The sequence below is a fragment of the Nothoprocta perdicaria genome, unplaced genomic scaffold, assembly GCF_003342845.1.
Source record: "Nothoprocta perdicaria isolate Ctin4 unplaced genomic scaffold, notPer1 scaffold_174, whole genome shotgun sequence".
NCBI classification, from domain to species: Eukaryota; Metazoa; Chordata; class Aves; order Tinamiformes; family Tinamidae; genus Nothoprocta; species Nothoprocta perdicaria.
Genome location: NW_020454916.1, coordinates 171,274 through 190,094, shown reverse-complemented (window position 1 = coordinate 190,094; position 18,821 = coordinate 171,274). Strand labels below are relative to the sequence as shown.

General features: G+C 48.8%; 2 protein-coding genes across 3 annotated transcripts in view; one reads left to right on the top strand and one right to left on the bottom strand.

The window, feature by feature from the left end:
- Positions 1-2,962, top strand: part of SLC25A13 (solute carrier family 25 member 13) — a 94,610-nt gene extending 91,648 nt beyond the window's left edge. For both annotated transcript variants that reach the window (XM_026036271.1, XM_026036272.1), the window contains exons 16-18: positions 865-1,023; positions 1,106-1,196; positions 2,043-2,962. In XM_026036271.1, coding sequence (XP_025892056.1) covers positions 865-1,023; positions 1,106-1,196; positions 2,043-2,232 — 440 coding nt within the window. In that variant the 3' untranslated portion in view covers positions 2,233-2,962. The remainder of the gene's footprint in view (positions 1-864; positions 1,024-1,105; positions 1,197-2,042) is intronic.
- A 4,178-nt stretch (positions 2,963-7,140) lies between these two features.
- Positions 7,141-18,821, bottom strand: part of DYNC1I1 (dynein cytoplasmic 1 intermediate chain 1) — a 170,863-nt gene continuing 159,182 nt past the window's right edge. The window contains exon 17 of the mRNA XM_026036269.1: positions 7,141-7,257. Within this exon, the coding sequence (XP_025892054.1) occupies positions 7,147-7,257 (111 nt within the window). The 3' untranslated portion in view covers positions 7,141-7,146. The remainder of the gene's footprint in view (positions 7,258-18,821) is intronic.

The window sequence follows — 18,821 nt, the reverse complement described above, 5'->3', positions numbered from 1 at the left end:
TGATCTGCGTGTGCTCCTATCCGAACAGGGAGGCAGTGAGGGCGGGCTGGAGCTCAAGGCCAGACCCTGCTGGTTTGGACAACAGTTGCTACAGGATTATTAAGCCTAAAAAGTAGCCAGGGAGATTTATGCATCTGCATCTGACATCGCTGGTTTGGAACAGATGCTGAATGGAAAGTAATGAAACGATCAGAGATGGCGTCCTCTGGGTACACGCTCACCACTTTTACTTTTTTTCTTTTTTTCCTTTTTTTGTTTTCCTGAACCTGGGCAGCCCCAGTTAGGACAGGAATAACTTCAGAAGTGCTGTCCACTGCTAATTTGCTGTTTGGTGCTTCCACTTGATTATCTGCCAAGGTGAACTTGAATCTTTCCCGAGTGCCCTGTTGAGGACACGAGCTGCAGCCTCGCAGCTCCGTGTCATTGCTGCGAGGAGGGATGAGCTCTGGCTGGCGCGGCGTAAGGTGGCATGAGGCGACACGAGACGGTGTGAGGTGGCGCAAAGCGGCGCGAAATAGCGTGAGGCAACATGAGGGAGCGCGAGGCAGCGTGAGGCAACATGAGGGAGCGCGAGGCAGCGTGAGGCGGCATGAGGTGGCGTGAGGCAGCGTGAGGCGACATAAGGTGGCGTGAGGCAACATGAGGGAGCGTGAGGAGCGTGAGGCAACATGAGGTAGCGTGAGGTGACATGAGGCAGCATGAGGCGGCGTGAGGCAGGGTGAGGCGGTGCGAGGCAGCGTGAGGCAGCATGAGGCGGCGCGAGGTGGTGCAAGGCGGCGCGAGGCGGCGCGAGGCGGCACCTGCCCGTGCAGGGGGTGGCGTGGGCGCTCCATGGGGCCTGACGCGGCTTTCTCGCTGCCACAGGGATGCCCGCTGCCTCCCTCGTCACTCCTGCGGATGTCATCAAAACGCGGCTGCAGGTGGCAGCCCGTGCGGGCCAGACCACGTACAGCGGCGTCGTGGACTGCTTCGCCAAGATCCTTCGCGAGGAAGGCCCCAAGGCGCTCTGGAAAGGAGCCGGAGGTGGGTGCAGCAGCGGGCAGGACCGGGCGGTTCTCGGCTGGGCTCCTCCTGCCTCTCACGAGACGTTTTCTTTCCTTTCAAGCTCGTGTGTTTCGATCCTCGCCTCAGTTCGGTGTCACTCTGGTGACCTACGAGCTGCTGCAGCGATGGTTCTATGTGGACTTTGGGGGAGTGTAAGTATGTGGCGTCGGAGCGCGGAGCCGCGCGGGTCCCTGCGCTCCCGGCCGTGGTGCTGCTGAGATGTGGGGCTTGCAGTGGCTTAGGGCACACCGAAAAGGCTGTYGGGACCACGCAGGCCACCTCACATCTCGAGAGGAGGTGGCCCAAGCAAGACACGGCCGTATTCATGTCACTCTTGCCCGTGGGGCACTCCAACAGCCACTGAGGGGCTGAGCTCGGGTGGGGATGGAGCTGCAGCGCACATCGGGCGCAGGAGGCCTCAGTAATGCAATGGACCTCGTCCCGTGCATGGGGAAGGGGASATGAGGCCAAATACTGTCCTTACAAATCTGAGGTAAAACATGGGAAACGTGACTCAAAAATGTTGGACCAATTACTGTTAACTCTAATAATTTTTTGTTGATCACTCACTGTCCTCGTTGCCACACTGAAGATTGCTGCTACAGATGGGTGTGAATGTCACTGATTGGAGTGCCAGGATCTGCAGCGGGGAGCAGCAGTTTGAAAACCACCCAGTATTTACCAAAGCTCTGCCTTGTTCCTGGGTTGGTGGTACACTGTAGCAGGAAGCTCGGAAATTCAGCTCCCCCCACTGCAGCTTTGGTTAAGGCACGAAAAATATTACCTGTCTTTGACCATCCTTTATCGTAATCAGCGCGAAGGCAGCGAACTTCTGTGGAGCATTTTAGAATTGTAGCATTACATTGGAGCATTTAATTTAGTTACTTAAAGTGAGATGCCCTCAGATGTCTCATTCTGAAAATTTTATGGAGAGGATTTTTTTGAATTCYGGTTTTATGCTTCAGAAGTTAATTATTATTACTGTTATTGTTTTACAGAAAGCCAGCTGGATCAGAGCCAGTTCCTAAATCTAGGATCACACTCCCTGCTCCCAACCCTGACCATGTTGGTGGTTACAAATTGGCGGTCGCCACTTTTGCAGGGATTGAAAACAAGTTTGGACTTTACCTACCTCGGTTTAAGCCATCGCCACCTACCTCAAAGGCTGCTGCAGCAGTAGGACCCTGAGATAATTGCTGTAGGTTTTTTGTTATTAGTTGGGAAAGAGCCACTTTTCTAATTGGTTAATACTTTGTTCCTTTAGCTTCTCATCATAAAGCAGTTTAGCTTCATTTGAGTTTTAAGGCAATTTTCATCTTAAATGTAATCATTTGTCTTTGTGCTTCCTTAACCAGATCACTGTGAAATTCTTACCAGTTGTTTTAAGTTTGGGACCATGAATGTATTTGTCCACATCTGACATGTGCTTGTGTTGGGAAGACACTAATTTTAGGTTCCGTTTCTTGGGGAGGGTTGGGTGAGAGCTGTGAACCGGATCGTCTTGCAGGCAATGGCTGGTTGCAGATTACCAGAGCGGATGTCACACGTCGTCACTCAGATGGAAACTCAGTGGAAATCACGGTGCTCCAAGCAGAACGATTTTGACTGTACATGTAAATTGGTTATAAACTTAGTGCGTGTTTGTAGAGGTCAGCAAATATCTACCCGGTACCTAAGTCTGCCAGTACAGCTTCAACTTTTTAAATATGTACACGCACAAGTTCTGTTTCTGGATTGTATTATGAAGCTTTTATGTGGAACATGTTTTTGTAATGGAAACCACATTTATAAATGTTTAGCCGTTGTATTATGTTACTGGTATCAAAATGCTCAAAAGAAAGTGTTATTGTCCATAGTCTTTGCACTTTATGGCAGAACTTTTGGCATTCACTTACACATACGAGGAAATTTCATAACTGGGTGCCTATCTTGGGTTGCTGGTATTTGGAGTTCTGTTTGTATATGCACTTCTAGTAAAACGCTGCTTGTTTAAATAACTGCAATAGAAAATTCATGCACTGTATCAATGGTACCTGCCTTAACTGCTGGCTTGTAATTGGCAAATAGATGGTTTCAGATTCTTATTTACTTCATTGAGTCAAAAGAGATTAAAATACTTTAAAACAAAAGATTTTACTTAATTTTTTGGTGCCTTGCACAGTGTTTAGAAGACTATGTATTTATGAAGATAGAAATAAACCTTTCAAAGAGAGATGCACACGTGGTGTTCTGTGCTGGAGATGGCAGAGCATGGCACGTGTTTTGATCAACTTGAAGCATAAGGTTCGCAGTCAGGTGAAGGGAATGTTTGGCTAGATGGCTATGAAGGCACCCCCAGCTTCAGCACAAATTTATCAGTATCCTCCTCTGTAGAAAAGAGATGCTTTGACATCGATGTCCCTCAAAAAGAGGCAACATTCCTGCTTGGGAATGTTGAGGGGCCGCCTCACAAACAGACGGAAGCCCCGAGGCCGCAGTTCATCCTCGCTGCTTTCGGGGGGAGCTCAGCGAAGGGWGGGGGGACCTGGGTACTGCAGCCAGCCAGCTAGGGCTCGGCAGGGGCAACAAGAGATGATCCAGTGCTGGCTGTGTTCCCTGTTGGCAGCGCCCGCACTGCCCCCGGCCCCGGCTCGCTCCGGAAGCCGCGGGACGCGCTCTGCCTGGTCCCTGGGGACAGGGCTGGGTTTGGGCTGGCTTAACACGGACAGTTTGCAGGGAGGCTTTTGTGAGCAAGCATACCACAGGCTTCAAAAATAACTTGGGCAGGTTTTTCTAAATCTGCTAAAAATACAAAACCCAACAAACTGCTCTGCGTCCTTCTTAGGAGGGGACGGTTTGTTCAGGAATGTCCCTTCTGCAGGCTCCATGATGTGTGTGTGTGTGTGTGTATCTATATATACATACACACATGATGTATGTGTGCACAGTGCACTTACCTGTGCAGCTCCTCGCTGCCCAGAAAACAGCGAGGAAGCAGGAGCTGGAATCGGCCAACTGTGGCCAGTTCTAAAAGCTGATGTGAAATTCAGACCCTGGATGGTCTCCGGTTAAATTTTTTGCTGTTTTTGCATTAAGCGCGAAGGTGATTGCTGGAGACAGTGATCAAGCACCAGTTATTTAATGGCTAAGAGTATAGAAATCTCAAGAGGCTGGCACTGTGTCTCCGGAGTCTCTCAGTGACACCACTAGCACTAGCGTTACTGTAGAACTAGGTCTGCCTAGGAACGGGAGGGAGAACCAGCCTTGCACTGGTCTTGCCCTGGGCAGACGGCTCTAGAAAAGGCTCCGGACACCCTTGGGCCGAACTGACGYCGCCACCTCCACAGCGGAGCCATCTCTGCACGGCGGGAGCCGCTCCACGCTGCGGGATGCTGGYGCTTCCCGGGCATTCCCAGTCTGCTGGTTTGCCAAGACCCAGCTTTCCCCACGCTTCTCGTGGGAAAGGAGCTTCTTCCCGTTACCGCTTCCACAGCAGTGGAGAGGCGCAGCTTGCAGGGGGAGCTCCCGCTGCTGGGGGACAGGGCCGGGGTTCTTGCCTTGTCCCACCCAGCGGCACTGGAGCGGGGCGGGGAAGCCCCGGCAGAGCCACCCCGAAGCATCGCCCAGAGCCCACTGAATGGCCGTGACCCAGTTCCCCTCGCCTGGGCACCTCTCAAGAACAATCTTGAGGCACTCCCCTGAGCCTACTCTGGAGCAGCAAATGCTTATTCTGGTGGCCTCTCCTTGGAAGGGTCCACCACACTTCCAGCCCCACAGGAGGGCCTGTTCCCCTTTCAGACATGTCTTTGTCCAAGTGCTATTGGTTGCACGCTGCTCTCGAAGCAGCAAGACCAGCGTCTCCCTCCCGTGCTGCTGTGGTTTTTAGGACTGGCGAAGATGTTGTGTCTCAGCTGAGCACCACGCAGCACATGGGCRGGATTTCAGCCCTGGGTGTCACTCTTTGTTACCATGGGACCCCCTTAACCCGAGCACATGCTACAGGGGAGACTCAACGGTGGTGCTAGAGACCGTGGAAGGAGCTCAGCAAGGGATGGCCACAAGGTCTAGCACATGGCAGGCCRCCCACTGCGCTGGTCTGCCCCAGCTTCTGCTCTGTCCATGCAACCCTGGTCCTTTCTGGAGAGCTGAATCTTTTCCGCGCCCCACACAAATAGGAGGGAATAGAAGGAAAAAGACAGAGGCATTTGGGGGAAGTGCTCTCATCCCATCTTGGTGACTCCCCTTTGTGCTAAGGGGAAGGACTTTGGTCATTTTCAGTCCCACACAGCAGCAAATTCTGAGGGTCTTCTKAGCTGACTCCAGTATTTTACAAGCTACTCATGCTACGGAGTAGGGAGAACTTGGAAGGCAAACAGCCATCACGGTGATGTTGTGGCTGAACATCACTTATGAGGCTAATGTGTCTAGCAGCCTTACCACCTTACAGCCTTCAGCACTGTTCCTCCTCAGCAAGACTGAGCTCAGGYGGACCCTGGTGTCTGCCTCAGCCCACAGGGCAGTGCCTTTCAAAGGAYATTCCCTTGTCCCCTGCCCAAACGTCTCTCGCAAGTAAGTTTGCAGAGGCCTTATCACAGAATCATGGAATCATTGTGGTTGGAAGAGACCTTTAAAATCATTAAGTCCAACCGTAAACCCATCACCACCATCCCTGCTAATCCATGTCCCTAAGTGCCCCATCTACACATTTCTTGAGCACTACTAGGGATTGTGACTCCACCATGTCCCTGGGCAGCCTGTTCCAATGCTTGACCACTCCTTCCGAGTGGAAATTCTCCCTGATGTCTGACCTGAACCTCTCCCGGCACAGCTTGTGGCCATTCCCTCTTGTTCAGTCTGCAGTGATTCTGGAGAAGAGGTCGACCCCCGCCCCACTACTCCCTCCTTTCAGGGAGTTGTAGGTAGCTGTAGGTCTCCCCTGGGCCTCCTTCTCCAGGCTACACAACCCCAGCTCCCTCAGCTGCTCCTCGTAAGGTCTCTCTCCAGCCCCTTCACCAGCTTCACTGCCCTCCTTTGGAGMCACTCCAGCACCTCCATGACCTTCGTGTAGTGAGGGGCCCAAACCCRAAGCCAGGATTCGAGGTGCGGCCTCCCCCGTGCTTCTCTCCACCTCCTTTTCTCCCAGCGGGCAGAGCAGCACAGCGCGGCTCCGTGGCTGCATGAGCGTAACCCGCTAAGCTAAAGACACAGCTCTCGGCCGGGGTTGTCTCCCGTAGAATCCGGAGCAGGACTCGRTGCAGCGAGTGCCCTGCTGCCCCGGAGCGGGGTGCCGCGGGCACCATTTACCCGCTGGGCAGGCCAGGGAGGCCACGTTTTCCCTGCGCCACTGAYGGGTAAGGATCGATGGACCACACTGCGACAGAGCGGGCTTGATGATACGTTTTATTGGCAGCACTCGTGTCATAGGCAGGAACCACAACCCTTTGCCAGACTGTTAGTGTTAACTTGCGCGACAAGTATCAGCGACCAAGTATATCTGAAATATCGTTAAAGTGCCTAGAAATAACAGGCATTAAAAAAATAAAAAACAGAAAGGAAAGTCATTCCACCCACTCAAGCCAACCTTTACAGATCTTMCATCTCCAGCACAACTGATGTACAGTAACTGTTACGTGGACTTTCATGTAGCCTCCACGGCAGCACACAGACAATGCAGTTCTCTCATTATGCACATGCTCTAGGATCGTTTATTTTAATGCTTTCAAATAAATATGTTCCATGCAGCACACCGCAATAAATAAGGAGCAGCAACTTTCGTATAGTACATCCATTCATAATGTAAGTCACCATGTGAAACACCACATCTAACGTCTCTGGCCCGGGCCCATACAGTGAAGCACACTACATCTGCACACAATCATATCTGGCTTCATATGGATTTAATAGGGCWATGCCAGAAGGGCAATGTGAGCACAAGTTTAACCAGGGGTTCCTAGCTATTAAATACAGCTACTAAGTAGTTAAAAGGCAACAACTAAACCCATAAAGGTTTGATTTGTCTCTTCTTCCTTACGTTTCAGACAGAAATGCAGCGTGCGGCAGCGCGCGGGACGCCGGCGCRAGGCGGCGCGGGCTCCGGGCGGCCCGGCGGGGCGGGCGCCGCCTCTAGGCCGGCAGCTCGGCCGCCCCCTCCTCCTCGCTGTCCGCCCGGTTGGCGCGGATCTCCACCAGCGTCCGGGCGAAGCGGCTCCACTCGTCGTTGTGCGGGACCGCGAGCTGCGAGAGAAGCGCCACAGGGACTGAGCGCCACAGGGCCGAGCGGGGGGCAGCGGCCTCGGCCCCGCACAACCAGCCCCACGGCTGCGAGCGGGAGGCAGCGGCCTCGGCCCCACACAACCAGCCCCACGGCTGCGAGCAGGGGGCAGCGGCCTCGGCCCCGCACAACCAGCCCCACAGCTGCGAGCAGGGGGCAGCGGCCTCGGCCCCACACAACCAGCCCCACGGCTGCGAGCAGGGGGCAGCGGCCTCGGCCCCACACAACCAGCCCCACGGCGGGGTGGCCCTACAGCCCCAGCGCACGGGCAGGCCGGGCGGAGCGGTCACAGGGAGCGGCAGAGGGAAACGCTGCCGGGCTCTGAGGAAGGGGCTTTGGAACCGGAGCGCGGTGGCAGAAGCTGCCCCTTTGTTAGCCCAGCTCAGCTTTTCCAAACTAAAGCGAGGCCTGCATCTCTGCAAACACACACACTTAGGCTTAACTTTACAAATGTGAGCTGTCCGTTGAAAGGCAGCGAGGCTGAGCCTATGTGTAATTGTTTGCAGGACGGAGGTCAATGTGCATAAGGTAACGGAGGCTTTAGAGCCCTGGATTGAAACTGTTTTCCTGAAGTTCATTAAAGGCCTTAATAGTTAAATAAATATATTGTGTTATTCTAGTTACCCTCCTCTATGTTAAGGAATTTACAATTACAAGAAATGCCTGCTAATGGAAATGTTATGCCAAGGGGATACTGCATTACTGGCCTGATTTTTGAAATCATCATGCAAGATCCATTTCCATTCAATACCATTGATGTTTCTAATAAGGAGCTGTGGAACATTAGGCTTCAAGAGGAACATGTAATCTAAATAGCTAAACTTCCAGAAAAAAAAATAAAATTAAAAAACCCCAAGCTTTAGTGATATGACAAAACAGAACTGCAGTCATTTCCAGCTGGATACAACACTGCCATTTCTGGAAGATAATGCAAACTGGGATCGAGGCAATTCTGAAAAATCCAACCAGGTTTCTCAAAGTACGTTTTCMTCAACTCAAAATCCAGAAAGTGGTGACAAGTATCTGGATTAGCTGTGTAAAACCATTTTTACTGCTGTCTTAAAGCCCTGTGAGCGTGTCCTGGATATACTATGGAAAAACAAACCAACCAACCTGTTTAAGGGCACTATGCAGCGCTCGGCCCTGAAGAAGGCAGCTCTCCGGGAAGGGGAGCAGGGCACACGCCAAACTGTGTGCACATCAGCACACGGAGCACCTTTCCTCTACAGGATGGCCACGGCCAGTCCAGCTTGTGGTCCCCATATGCAGCCTATATGGGCTCACTTTATTTACAAGCACTGTTGGGAAGTCRCTGGTTGTGCTCATGTGGGACAAGCAGAGGACAGGGGGACGGGAGCCAGGTGGGACACGACACCGGAGCRCAGGGAACCCCCTCGCCTCCCCTTACGTCTATCCCTGCAACTGCAGACTTGAGAAGAACGTGTATTTCGGGAACGAGTMAGCCCTACTTGGGCAAGAACTAGCATCCTGGCCTGGGGTTATCTACCTGCGTGGTAGAGCACTCCAGGCCCAGTGCCACAAGCTTCATGCTATTCATGCAGGAAGGTGTTTGCAATGCTCAGCCTAAGTAGCTCCTCCACATCTCATTGGAGGGCATGAGTTTTCTCAGCTACTGCATGTCTCGCTTTGTSCTGACATCCAATATTTTGCCGAATACCGTATGTGCTTAAAAGGTCCCCTTGGACAGAGCACGCACCAATAATTCAGTTGGTTACATCAGGAAAGCAGGTTTACAGTAAGTTTCTCACCTGTTGAAATACTGAGCATTGAAACTGGGCTCAATATTTACGGAGGTTACAGGTGCAGGATACCATCTGTGTGCTGCTACCTCAGCCCTTATTACTAAGGGTGCCTTGTGCTGCCATCCAGAGGGACCTGGACAGACTGGAGGACTGGGCRGCGAGAAACCTCATGAGGTTCAACAGGGGCAAGTGCAGGGTCCTGCACTTGGGGAGGAATAACCCTGGACACCAGTACAGAYTAGGGGTGGACCTGCTGGAGAGCAGTCCCRCAGAGAGGGACCTGGGTGTCATGGTGGACRACRAGYTGACCATGAGGCAGCAGTGTGCCCTGGTGGCCAAGAAGGCCAACGGGATCCTGGGGTGCATTAAGAAAAGCGTCTCCAGCAGGTCGAGGGAAGTGATCATCCCCCTCTACTCAGCCCTGGTGAGGCCACATCTGGAGTACTGCGTCCAGTTCTGGGCTCCCCAGTACAAGAGGGATGTGGAGCTGCTGGAGAGAGTCCAGCGCAGGGCTACCAGGATGATCAGGGGCCTGGAACATCTGCCCTATGAGCAAAGGCTGAGAGAGCCGGGTCTGTTCAGCCTGGAGAAGAGGAGGCTGAGGGGGGACCTGATCAGCGTGTATAAATACCTCAAGGGAGGCAGTGAGGAGGAGGGGGGCGGCCTCTTTTCAGTGGTGGACAGTGATAGGACTAGAGCAAACAGCCACAAGCTGAGGCACCAAAAGTTCCACAGGAACTTGAGAAAACACTTTTTGACAGTGAGGGTGACAGAGCCCTGGAACAGGCTGCCCAGAGAGGTTGTGGAGTCTCCTTCTTTGGAGATCTTTAAAACCCGCTTGGATGCAGCCCTGTGCCACGTGCTCTAGGTGACCCTGCGTGAGCAGGGGGGTTGGACTCGATGACCTCTGAGGTCCCTTCCAACCTTGGGCATTCTATGATTCTATGATTCTATGACTCTAACTCTTGTGCTGCRAGCTGGACAAGCTGTGAGACCAAACGCCGGTGAGCGCAGCCTGACTCTTGTCTGTGGAAGGCCTTCAATGGCATTACACTGCATTAAGTGGCTCAAGAAGACACTATGCCATTCTAATGTTAAAAAAACAAAATAAATCTATTACACTGAGATCATTTAATTCCCTTTTCTCCCTAGCATGGCTGCACACAAATAAATACAAAGGCCAGATTATTAAAACAACTTTAGATCTCAAGCTTGAGGATTTTCCTTGCAGAAGGAAGTATGGATTACTCYTAACTGACAGTGTTTGCAGGACCTGGGCCTTTTAAATGACTCTACATAAAACAATTAATGACTGAAATGGATACATTTACTACAGAGTGTTCACATATAATCTAATTATTTTAAACTTTGCCTTATTTTACCTCATTTAATCTCATTTACAGCATGTTGTTTTCAATCAGAGGCCAATCCTGCTAACCGACTGTTAGCAGAGCAAGTCTCTCCAAYGTAAATTCCTTAGGGACAAGGAATTTGCACTTACCATGCAAATGCTGGAGGCCCCTGCCTCTCTATGAACCTTCTCACTGGGTTTTCCTTGCTCACCCTGCAAGTCCCAGAGCTGGTGAGGGGTCCCTCACTCATCTGGCCCCCTGGCCATTTTTCTGCCCACTTCCAGCACCTCCACGTGCCTCCCGTGGAGTGCCAGCAGTCACGACCACAGTGGAAGTGTTCACTTCATACGTTTGGGTCGTAAAGTTATTTGAATAAACTGACAGGAAGGAGCAGAACAAGCACAGAAATGTTATTAAGTGCTCTGCTTTGATCCCTCACAATGGAGCATCAGCCCTACCTGCAACTGATTCACTGACTGAATTAGTCACTCCGCTTTAATCCGAAAGCCATCAGGTCATATTTCGATGGGGTCAGGCAGGAATTATAACGAGGAAATAGCAGCATTATCAAAGCAGCATGGTGGATATTGCCAACCCTGGTCTGGGATGTCGTTGTAGGATGGGTAGTTTTACCTTCTATCCGGCTTTAAGAACATCAAGAGTTTAAGCTTAAGGCCTATGGACTGGCAAGCACAGCCATGGGTTCACACATCCAGATAAACCTGCTTCTCCTCGTGCCCTCGTAGTTGTGCTCTGCTGCTTACAGGAGGGAGAATTTAGGACAGATGTTACCATGTTAACATATTACCAAGAGGTTAAAATGGTAACTACAGTTCTATCTGGGTGAAGATACTCARTTGAGGGCAACTAGAGTCTTTCTTCTCTCCAAGTTTTGTTCTGATCACTATCACTCTTTTAGCGTATTGTCCTCTGAATCACTTCAAAAATATTCCTGCAGAAGCACTCAGTAACTTTATTATAAAATGAGTATTTGTAACAGCTTGCCATGTGAGCAATAAGGAGCTTTGAGGCCATGCAACTTCTCAAGGCTGGAGGTGACTCCAGAGGTGACGCTCAGGTGCCCGTCTGGAGGAAGGAAGACTTCCCTTGAATGGGGAGGACTGGCTTAGAGATCACTTACTTAGGCAAACCTGACACCCACAAATCCATGGGYCCTGATGGGGTGTACCCGCAAGGGCTGAGAGGCTTGTGGGATATTATCTTTGAGATCCCCATTATTATCTTTGAGACCCCATTATCTTTGAGAGGTCATGGAGAACAGGAGAACTGCCTGAGCCTGGAGGAAAGCCAGTGTCACTGCAGGCTTCAGAAGAGCAAGGAGGACCAGGCATCTAYAGGCCAGTCAGCCACACCTCCACCCCTGGAAAGGTAATGATGGAGCAGCTCAGCCTGGCTGTCATCTCTAAGCAAGTGGTAGAAAATGGGATCAAGATAGTCAGGATGGTTTTACCAAGCAGAAATCCTATTTAATCAATCCAGTAGCCTTTTATGAGGGAATGACTTGCTGGGTACATGAGGGGAGAGTGGTGGCTGTTGTCTACCTAGACTTCAGCAAGGCTTTTGACACTGTCTCCCATGACATCCTCACTAATAAGCTCAGGAACTGTGGGTTAGATGAGTGGCAGTGAGGTGGATGAGAACTGCCTGAATGACAGAGCTCAGAGGGCTGTGATCAGTGGTACGAAGTCTAGTTGGAGGCTTGTATCCCTCAAAAATGTGTACTGGGTCCAGTCTTGTCCAACTTATTCATGACCTGGATGAAGGGACAGAGCGCAYCCTCAGCAAGTCTGATGATGCTACCTACCAACCTGGGAGGAGTGGCTGATGCCCCCACTCACTGGCACCTGGACAGGCTGGAGAGTTGGGCAGAAAGGAACCTTATCAAGTTCAGTAAAGGCAAGTACAGAGTTAAGAAGATGATTATGAGACCTTGGCATCTCCCCTGAAAGGCTGAGAGCTGGGCCCATTCAGCATAAAGAAGCAAAGGCTGCAAGGGGGTCTCATCAATGTAAAGAAATAAGGGAACAAAATAGGGGAGGGTGTCAAGAAGATGAGCCCAGACTCTTCAGTGGTGGCCAGCGACAAACTGTGAGGGTGACAGAGCACTGAAACAGGCTGCCAAGAAAGGCTGTGAAAGCTCCTTCTCGGGGGACAGCCAAAACCCACCTGGACGTGACTCTGTGCAATGTGCTGCAGGTGACGCTGCTTGATCAGGGCATTGGGCTAAATAATCCCCAAAGGTCCATCCCTTTTAGCCTGACTCCTCCGTGTTCTCCCTGTCCTCTTGTTCTGTCCTTCCCCTCAGCTAGAGGTGGCCAGCCAGCCCCTGCCCACTCAGCAGTCCCAGCTACACAAGAATTGTGGAGAGCACTGTCACAGAGTCGCAGAGATGGTATGAAACCGAGGTTCTTCTCTGTGTCTCCTGGGTGATTATTCTAGCAGACATTTCAATTATCTGACAGTTTTCTGGTCTTGAAGCAGAAACACAGGCTCCCTGAATGCTAACTGTGAGGAGGGGAAAAAGCCATGTGGGTTAAGAGCATGAGCAGCTCTCCCCATGCCTCACTGGGCACGTCAGTCACAGAGAGCAGGGCAAATGGGGGGATTCACCAGGAAGAGCCTCCTTCAGCGTCTCACCAAGGCAGAGATTCCCTCCCTTGGCAAAGGTTCCCAACAATACACCAGAAGGCTGCTCCGTATCTCACACAAGCAAACTCTGTTTCCTTTGTTTTCAGAACATACGAAACTGAACCACTGGAGATTTCACTGAATGTTACTGCTCTTAAATTTGTAATAGGGAACTCAGGAAAAGGATATGCTCAAAATTACAGCCAACTGTCAACACTGTCATATGTGCCAGCCATGCTGAAGTGGCCAAGCAAGCAAAAAAACAACAAAAAAAATGTGTCTGAAAGTACATATCAGCATACATTTCTTCACATTTTCAGATCAGTTAACCTCTTCTGGTAACATTTGTTCTTTTCATTTAGACATATTTTAAAAACAAGAATGTCCTTTTTTGAGACTACAATATGCCTTTTAAGGGAAGCTAGCCAGAGGCTGAACCAAGACATATTTCTAGTTTATCAACATGTTGTCCCATCCATCTTCCTTTTTTTTTTCTTTTTTCTTTTTTTTTTTTTTTTTTTTTTTGTGGCCAAAATTGATTCAGCTGCAGTTGCCCAAAACTTAAACAGCTTGTTTCCCTGAAAAAAAATCACTTTGCTTCAAATCAACTATAGATGCAGAGTATTTATTCCTGCCTCCTTCTCTTCCCTGGAGCTTCTCCATCTTTGGGATGGGAGCTGCCATCTTGCTGGGTCCTTCCCAGCCCAGCTGCCCCCTGAGGGCCAGGGCCCCCTTTCCTGTGCTCCGAAGGGAGCTCGGTGGTCAGTATCCAGCCCACTGGGGCTGAATTCCTGTGGCACTGCAATACTGATCAATAAACCACAGTGCTGATCACTGGCAAAAGTGTTTTGGAATCCCAGTCGCCAGGTTAATCCTTACAGTTGGTGTCTCTRTCTGGAGCTCACAGCAGAAAGAGGAGTGGGATGATCTTCCAAACAGCGTCTCTGGCTGAGGAGAGTTCTCAGGGAGTGAATGTTTCCAGCCAGAACAATCTAATCCCTTCCAACCCCGATGTCCCGCGAACACAGGTGTAAAAGGAGAATCTGAAAATGATCCGTTATACCACAGTTTGGAACCAGCTGCTAGGCCCAAGTATGTGGTCTGCAGCTGGTCCAGGGAACTGCTCTGCCACACAGTGTTTCCAATTAGCAGTTTACAGAGGAACTGCATGGTGGTCCGAGATCCACTTTGAGGGTGATAGTGGTTCCTGACGCAAAAATGAGTGCGAACCACTCAGACACACTCCATAGAAATGCCCCGTGCTTTATTTCTTGTTTTTCTTGTCTGCAGAAACTGATCTCAGTTACAAGGTGGGACTCTATAGCTAGTCATCATGTTCTTGAGATCCAAAGTGTTTGGATTAATGTGAATCTTTTATTAGCTGCACTTGGGTTTGTTCCTGCTCAAGCAGGGGGAGAAGGATGAAGGTTTGCCTTGTTCTGGACAATCTATTCACTTCTCTCCATTCCCATACATTGGACTTGACAAAAAAGTCTTGTATCCAACAGGAAAAAACAAATACTACATAAAAATTAATCTCTTTTTAAAAATATTTTCTTGCTGTTATAACTTTTGAGAAAAGCAGGTAAGCATTTTATGAYCAACAATTCTCATTAATTAAATGAGAAAATAATCAGACTGAGTTTGTAAAAAACATATCAAGTATTTGATAGAGGAAATATAGCCGGTGAACCAGCTCTATTAACTCATCTCTCAGCCTTTGCAGTAAGTTCTTTGTGTGTGTGGTTTATCATCATCTTTATATTCCTTCAATTTAATAGACTCATTAAATAAATGCAGCTTTGGGAGAATATTATCTTAGCTGTTTTCTCTAAGCAGAATTTTTGTCAACCTGTGTTGCCCATAACACCCTATAAACCAAGTGTTGTGTTGAGGAGCAATATCTGCTGCAAACTCTTGCATGGAGGATCATCATCTGAACGCACGTATGACACCGTTGAGAAAAACATTTTCCTGATGATGAAATACTTCAGAGTAATCTTTTCTAGAACGCAGAGCAAACTAGGGGCCTATTTCTGAGTAAGAGAGAGCACTTGCGAGATAAGGATCATAATGATTACAAATTAAAAAAATATATAATTCTCCTTGAAAAACTGATCCTATCCTCTGGAGCTCAACAAATATTTTATCACTGATTTTTAGGACTGATTTGGAGGTAAAAATAGACATGCATATATAAATATTAACTACCTCAATACACACTCATACAGTAGGCAGCCACGCACCTATTCCAGCCCTGACCTTGCCCCACAGACTCAATCCCAAAACGCCTTTGATATCCTCCTCAACTTATATGGATTTTCTTTTTCTTTTCCTGCAAAAGCCTCAATTTTTCCAGGCAACAGCCCGTGCCACACACACGGCTGGAAACAAAGTGGGAGGTAAGAGGCAGCGGAGCGGCCCCCGGAGCGAGCAGGAGCGCCCCGCGCGCAGAGGGCAGCCCCGCTGCGCCGCGCTCCGCCGAGGGCCCCGCGGCGCRGCCCACAATGGATGGAGCCACTGGCAGGAACTCAAACCCCACACGCTGCACGCAGATGATTTTAATAAAATACAGTGTTTAGACCACAAAGGATACACTCCAGAGTAGCTCTATATATATTTGTTTACTTAATTGAAGGGGTGGAATACCCTAGGCAGCCTAAATGCTGCATTTATTCTACGCACAGCAGTCAGTCTAGTGTCACAGACACAGTATATGCCACCCTTCTATGAAGTTAATTACTTAGCCCTCATCTAGATTAATGTCTGTTGTGATTTACCTCTTAGCAATTCACCAGCAAGCTCCGATTTAACTAGTGCTGCTACTGTAAAAAGATAACAAAATATTTGCTCACATGACAAAAAAAAAAAAAAAAAAAGCTTGATTTCAAACAGAATATATTTTCAAGAAATTTTGACTTTTCTCCTGAGCAGAACAGTAGCTAATTTGTCAATTGTTAAGTATATAATGGTAAATTGTGTTGTGAATACAAACCCAACAATGGTGGTGTTTTAATAATTTACATGTAATGTGCAAAGATGGTCTGTACAATGGGCCTCCATATGAATTCATACTTTTGGATACTTGCTGATTCTTCCATGAATTTAAACCTCTGGGTATTTATCAGGCCTCTTGGTACCAAGCCAGCAGGAGAGCAGTATAAAAGGTAAAAGTCTGCAAGTTATAGACACGTCACACACAAACGCATGCTCGCAGAATATTCACACTACACATTCTTGCTCTCCAACGTTAGGAAATGTCAGAGTTCAGGTTCACTCCTTTAACTTGACTGTGTTACCTGTTTCGCTTTCTGGTTCAGTCTTCAGTCTTTCTCAAAAAAAAAAAACCAAACAAAAATCRAACAAACAAAAGAAAACTTGTGCTGGATGCAAACATCAACCAGAGAGAACTCCATCTGGAAGGATTAAAACTCAACAGGACATATGGAAAAGAAAACAAGGAAGCGGAGAGCATCTTTAATTACAGACAATGCTCTAGGTCCACCTMTAAGATCAGCATTGGGCCAGATTTTCCTGAACTAACTAAAAATAATGATGTGCAAATTATTAAGTTGTTTTTTCTTCATGCACAAAGAGCTGCACTGCTGTACCACTATGGAGAATAAAATAGTAATCACTGGATTCTTGAAAGAGATGACTGAATTTTAGATTACTTCTAGTTCCTTAGACCATCTCTTACTTTCAACACACTAACCTTAAGCTGTAATAACTTCCACTGCTGCCTTCAGTTTCTGCAGACAAGGTGTGTGGCTCACAGCACCAAACGGGAGCTCCTTTAGCTCGAGAGAGCTCTGGTTTGCTCCAGGAGAGCAGAGACCACGGGCTGGCCAACCCACCCAAGGCCAGGCTGCTCTCACCGCTCGCTCTGCTGTTGGTCTCTGCTGGGGGCTCCTCCTGGGACACTGTCACTGACTACAGGTGCGATCAGGCCTCTGGCAACGGAAGACAATGTAGTTAAACTTTATGTCCTCTCAGTAGCTACGTGAGCAGCAGAGCATGGCCACAGGTCTGCCCTGCTTCAGCACAGAGGGCACCCTGAGCAGGCAAGGGCTCACAGCCCGGCACCTCTGCAGCAGCTCCATTCACAGCTAAGCAAGGGCTAAGCACTGAAGGATGCTGCACGTCCTCAGCTCCCATGAGGATTTTGATCCAGCTTTGGTGCCCATCTCTCAAAGTCATTAAAAACATGCATGCATTTCTGGACATTTAATTAGGTGATTACATAGGAATTCCTTCTCTACCAAATTATGCCTTTCCTGCAGCACAAAGCCTGAAAATGCCAAATTCATCAAAACTAGTAGGGAACAGCAGAGAACCTCCCCTMTATTACTTATTCAAATCCTTTGATTTTTGCTGTCAACCACCTTGACTTGTGAGAACTGCCCCGGCATTTTTACTTGAAAYACCAGAATTTCGGACCTGTGGGGTAATGGGCTGGGAAAAACATCTCCCTAAAAGTTGAGCTGAATAAAGGGCCTACTGCCTCAGGGAGGGAAGTAAATCCCTGTGTCTCCCCTTAGGTCGCTTCCTTTCTAAACCAAATCAGCCAGGGCTCTCCCATGACTCGCTCCAGGCAACCTATCCAAGTGGGAATCGTCCAGGCTCCTCTGGCTTTCTGGCTCCTCCYTGGTGAATGGTCACTCACCAAAGTGAGGGAAGGGACTGTTGAAGGTCCTCGGTTTGCACGAGCCCTCCCTGAGATTCTGGACTCATTCCATTATTTGCARAAACATATCCATGAAATAGCTGGATAGCTGGAAATAGCTGGGGTTTCTGCCTTTCAGGCTAGGCTTTTCAATCACTTTTTCATCACATCGCATACTAGGCACTCTAGGATACATTTCACATTTAAATTAAACACTGAATACAGAATTTTAGCTGCTGAATAGGAGGATGGATTGTGGGCCAGAGTTTTCCTTAACTGATATTTTTGGTCAAAAAGCTATTTTCTAAGTCATGAATGAAATAGTTTTTCATGTTACACTGTTTTTCAAACCATAAGATATTAAAAATATAATTAAGGATTCTCAAAATGAAAACTGCTATTGGATGTGACAGGTTGAAACCACAGCAGCATCGTAAGATCGTTAATTACACAAAACAGCCCCTTTCTCAGAAGTGTTTAACACCACAATGATAGTATATGAATTTCAGTGAAATCTGCAAATTGCTGCAAACAAACAAATTTACAACTAAATTCTGCAGTCAGTATTTCTCCCCTTCCAAGCTCTGTGTTACTTAAAGCTACAAACACTTTCCAGTTGCACTTCTTTTTACATCAGAAGAAAGAAAGGTAAAAGGAACATTTCAGATATCCTCCTATTGACTAATCAATGAATTCAAATATGTATTCTACAAAACCATCAGCACAGCTGTAGTTCAGCACCTTCCCCAACAGTTTTTGAGACTGTCCCTCATCTCAACCTCATCTACAACTACTCTCTAAAGCCTGAATCTAGACTATCTTCTCTACTGAGCTTCTTCATGGGCTTTCAGGAGCAGCAGAAACGGAGGAGCTGCTAACAGAAGCCAGCACAGATGCACGGAGCACCCGAGAGATGGACGAGGGCATCTGATCCACAGCCAGCCTTGGGTTCTCTCCTTCATCCTCTGCACTGTTCCCCTTTGCAGCAGGAAAACCCAAGAAACTACCTATGGGAAGCCCCTTACTTGCTCCTCTCCTCTCCTCTCCTCTCCTCTCCTCTCCTCTCCTCTCCTCTCCTCTCCTCTCCTCTCCTCTCC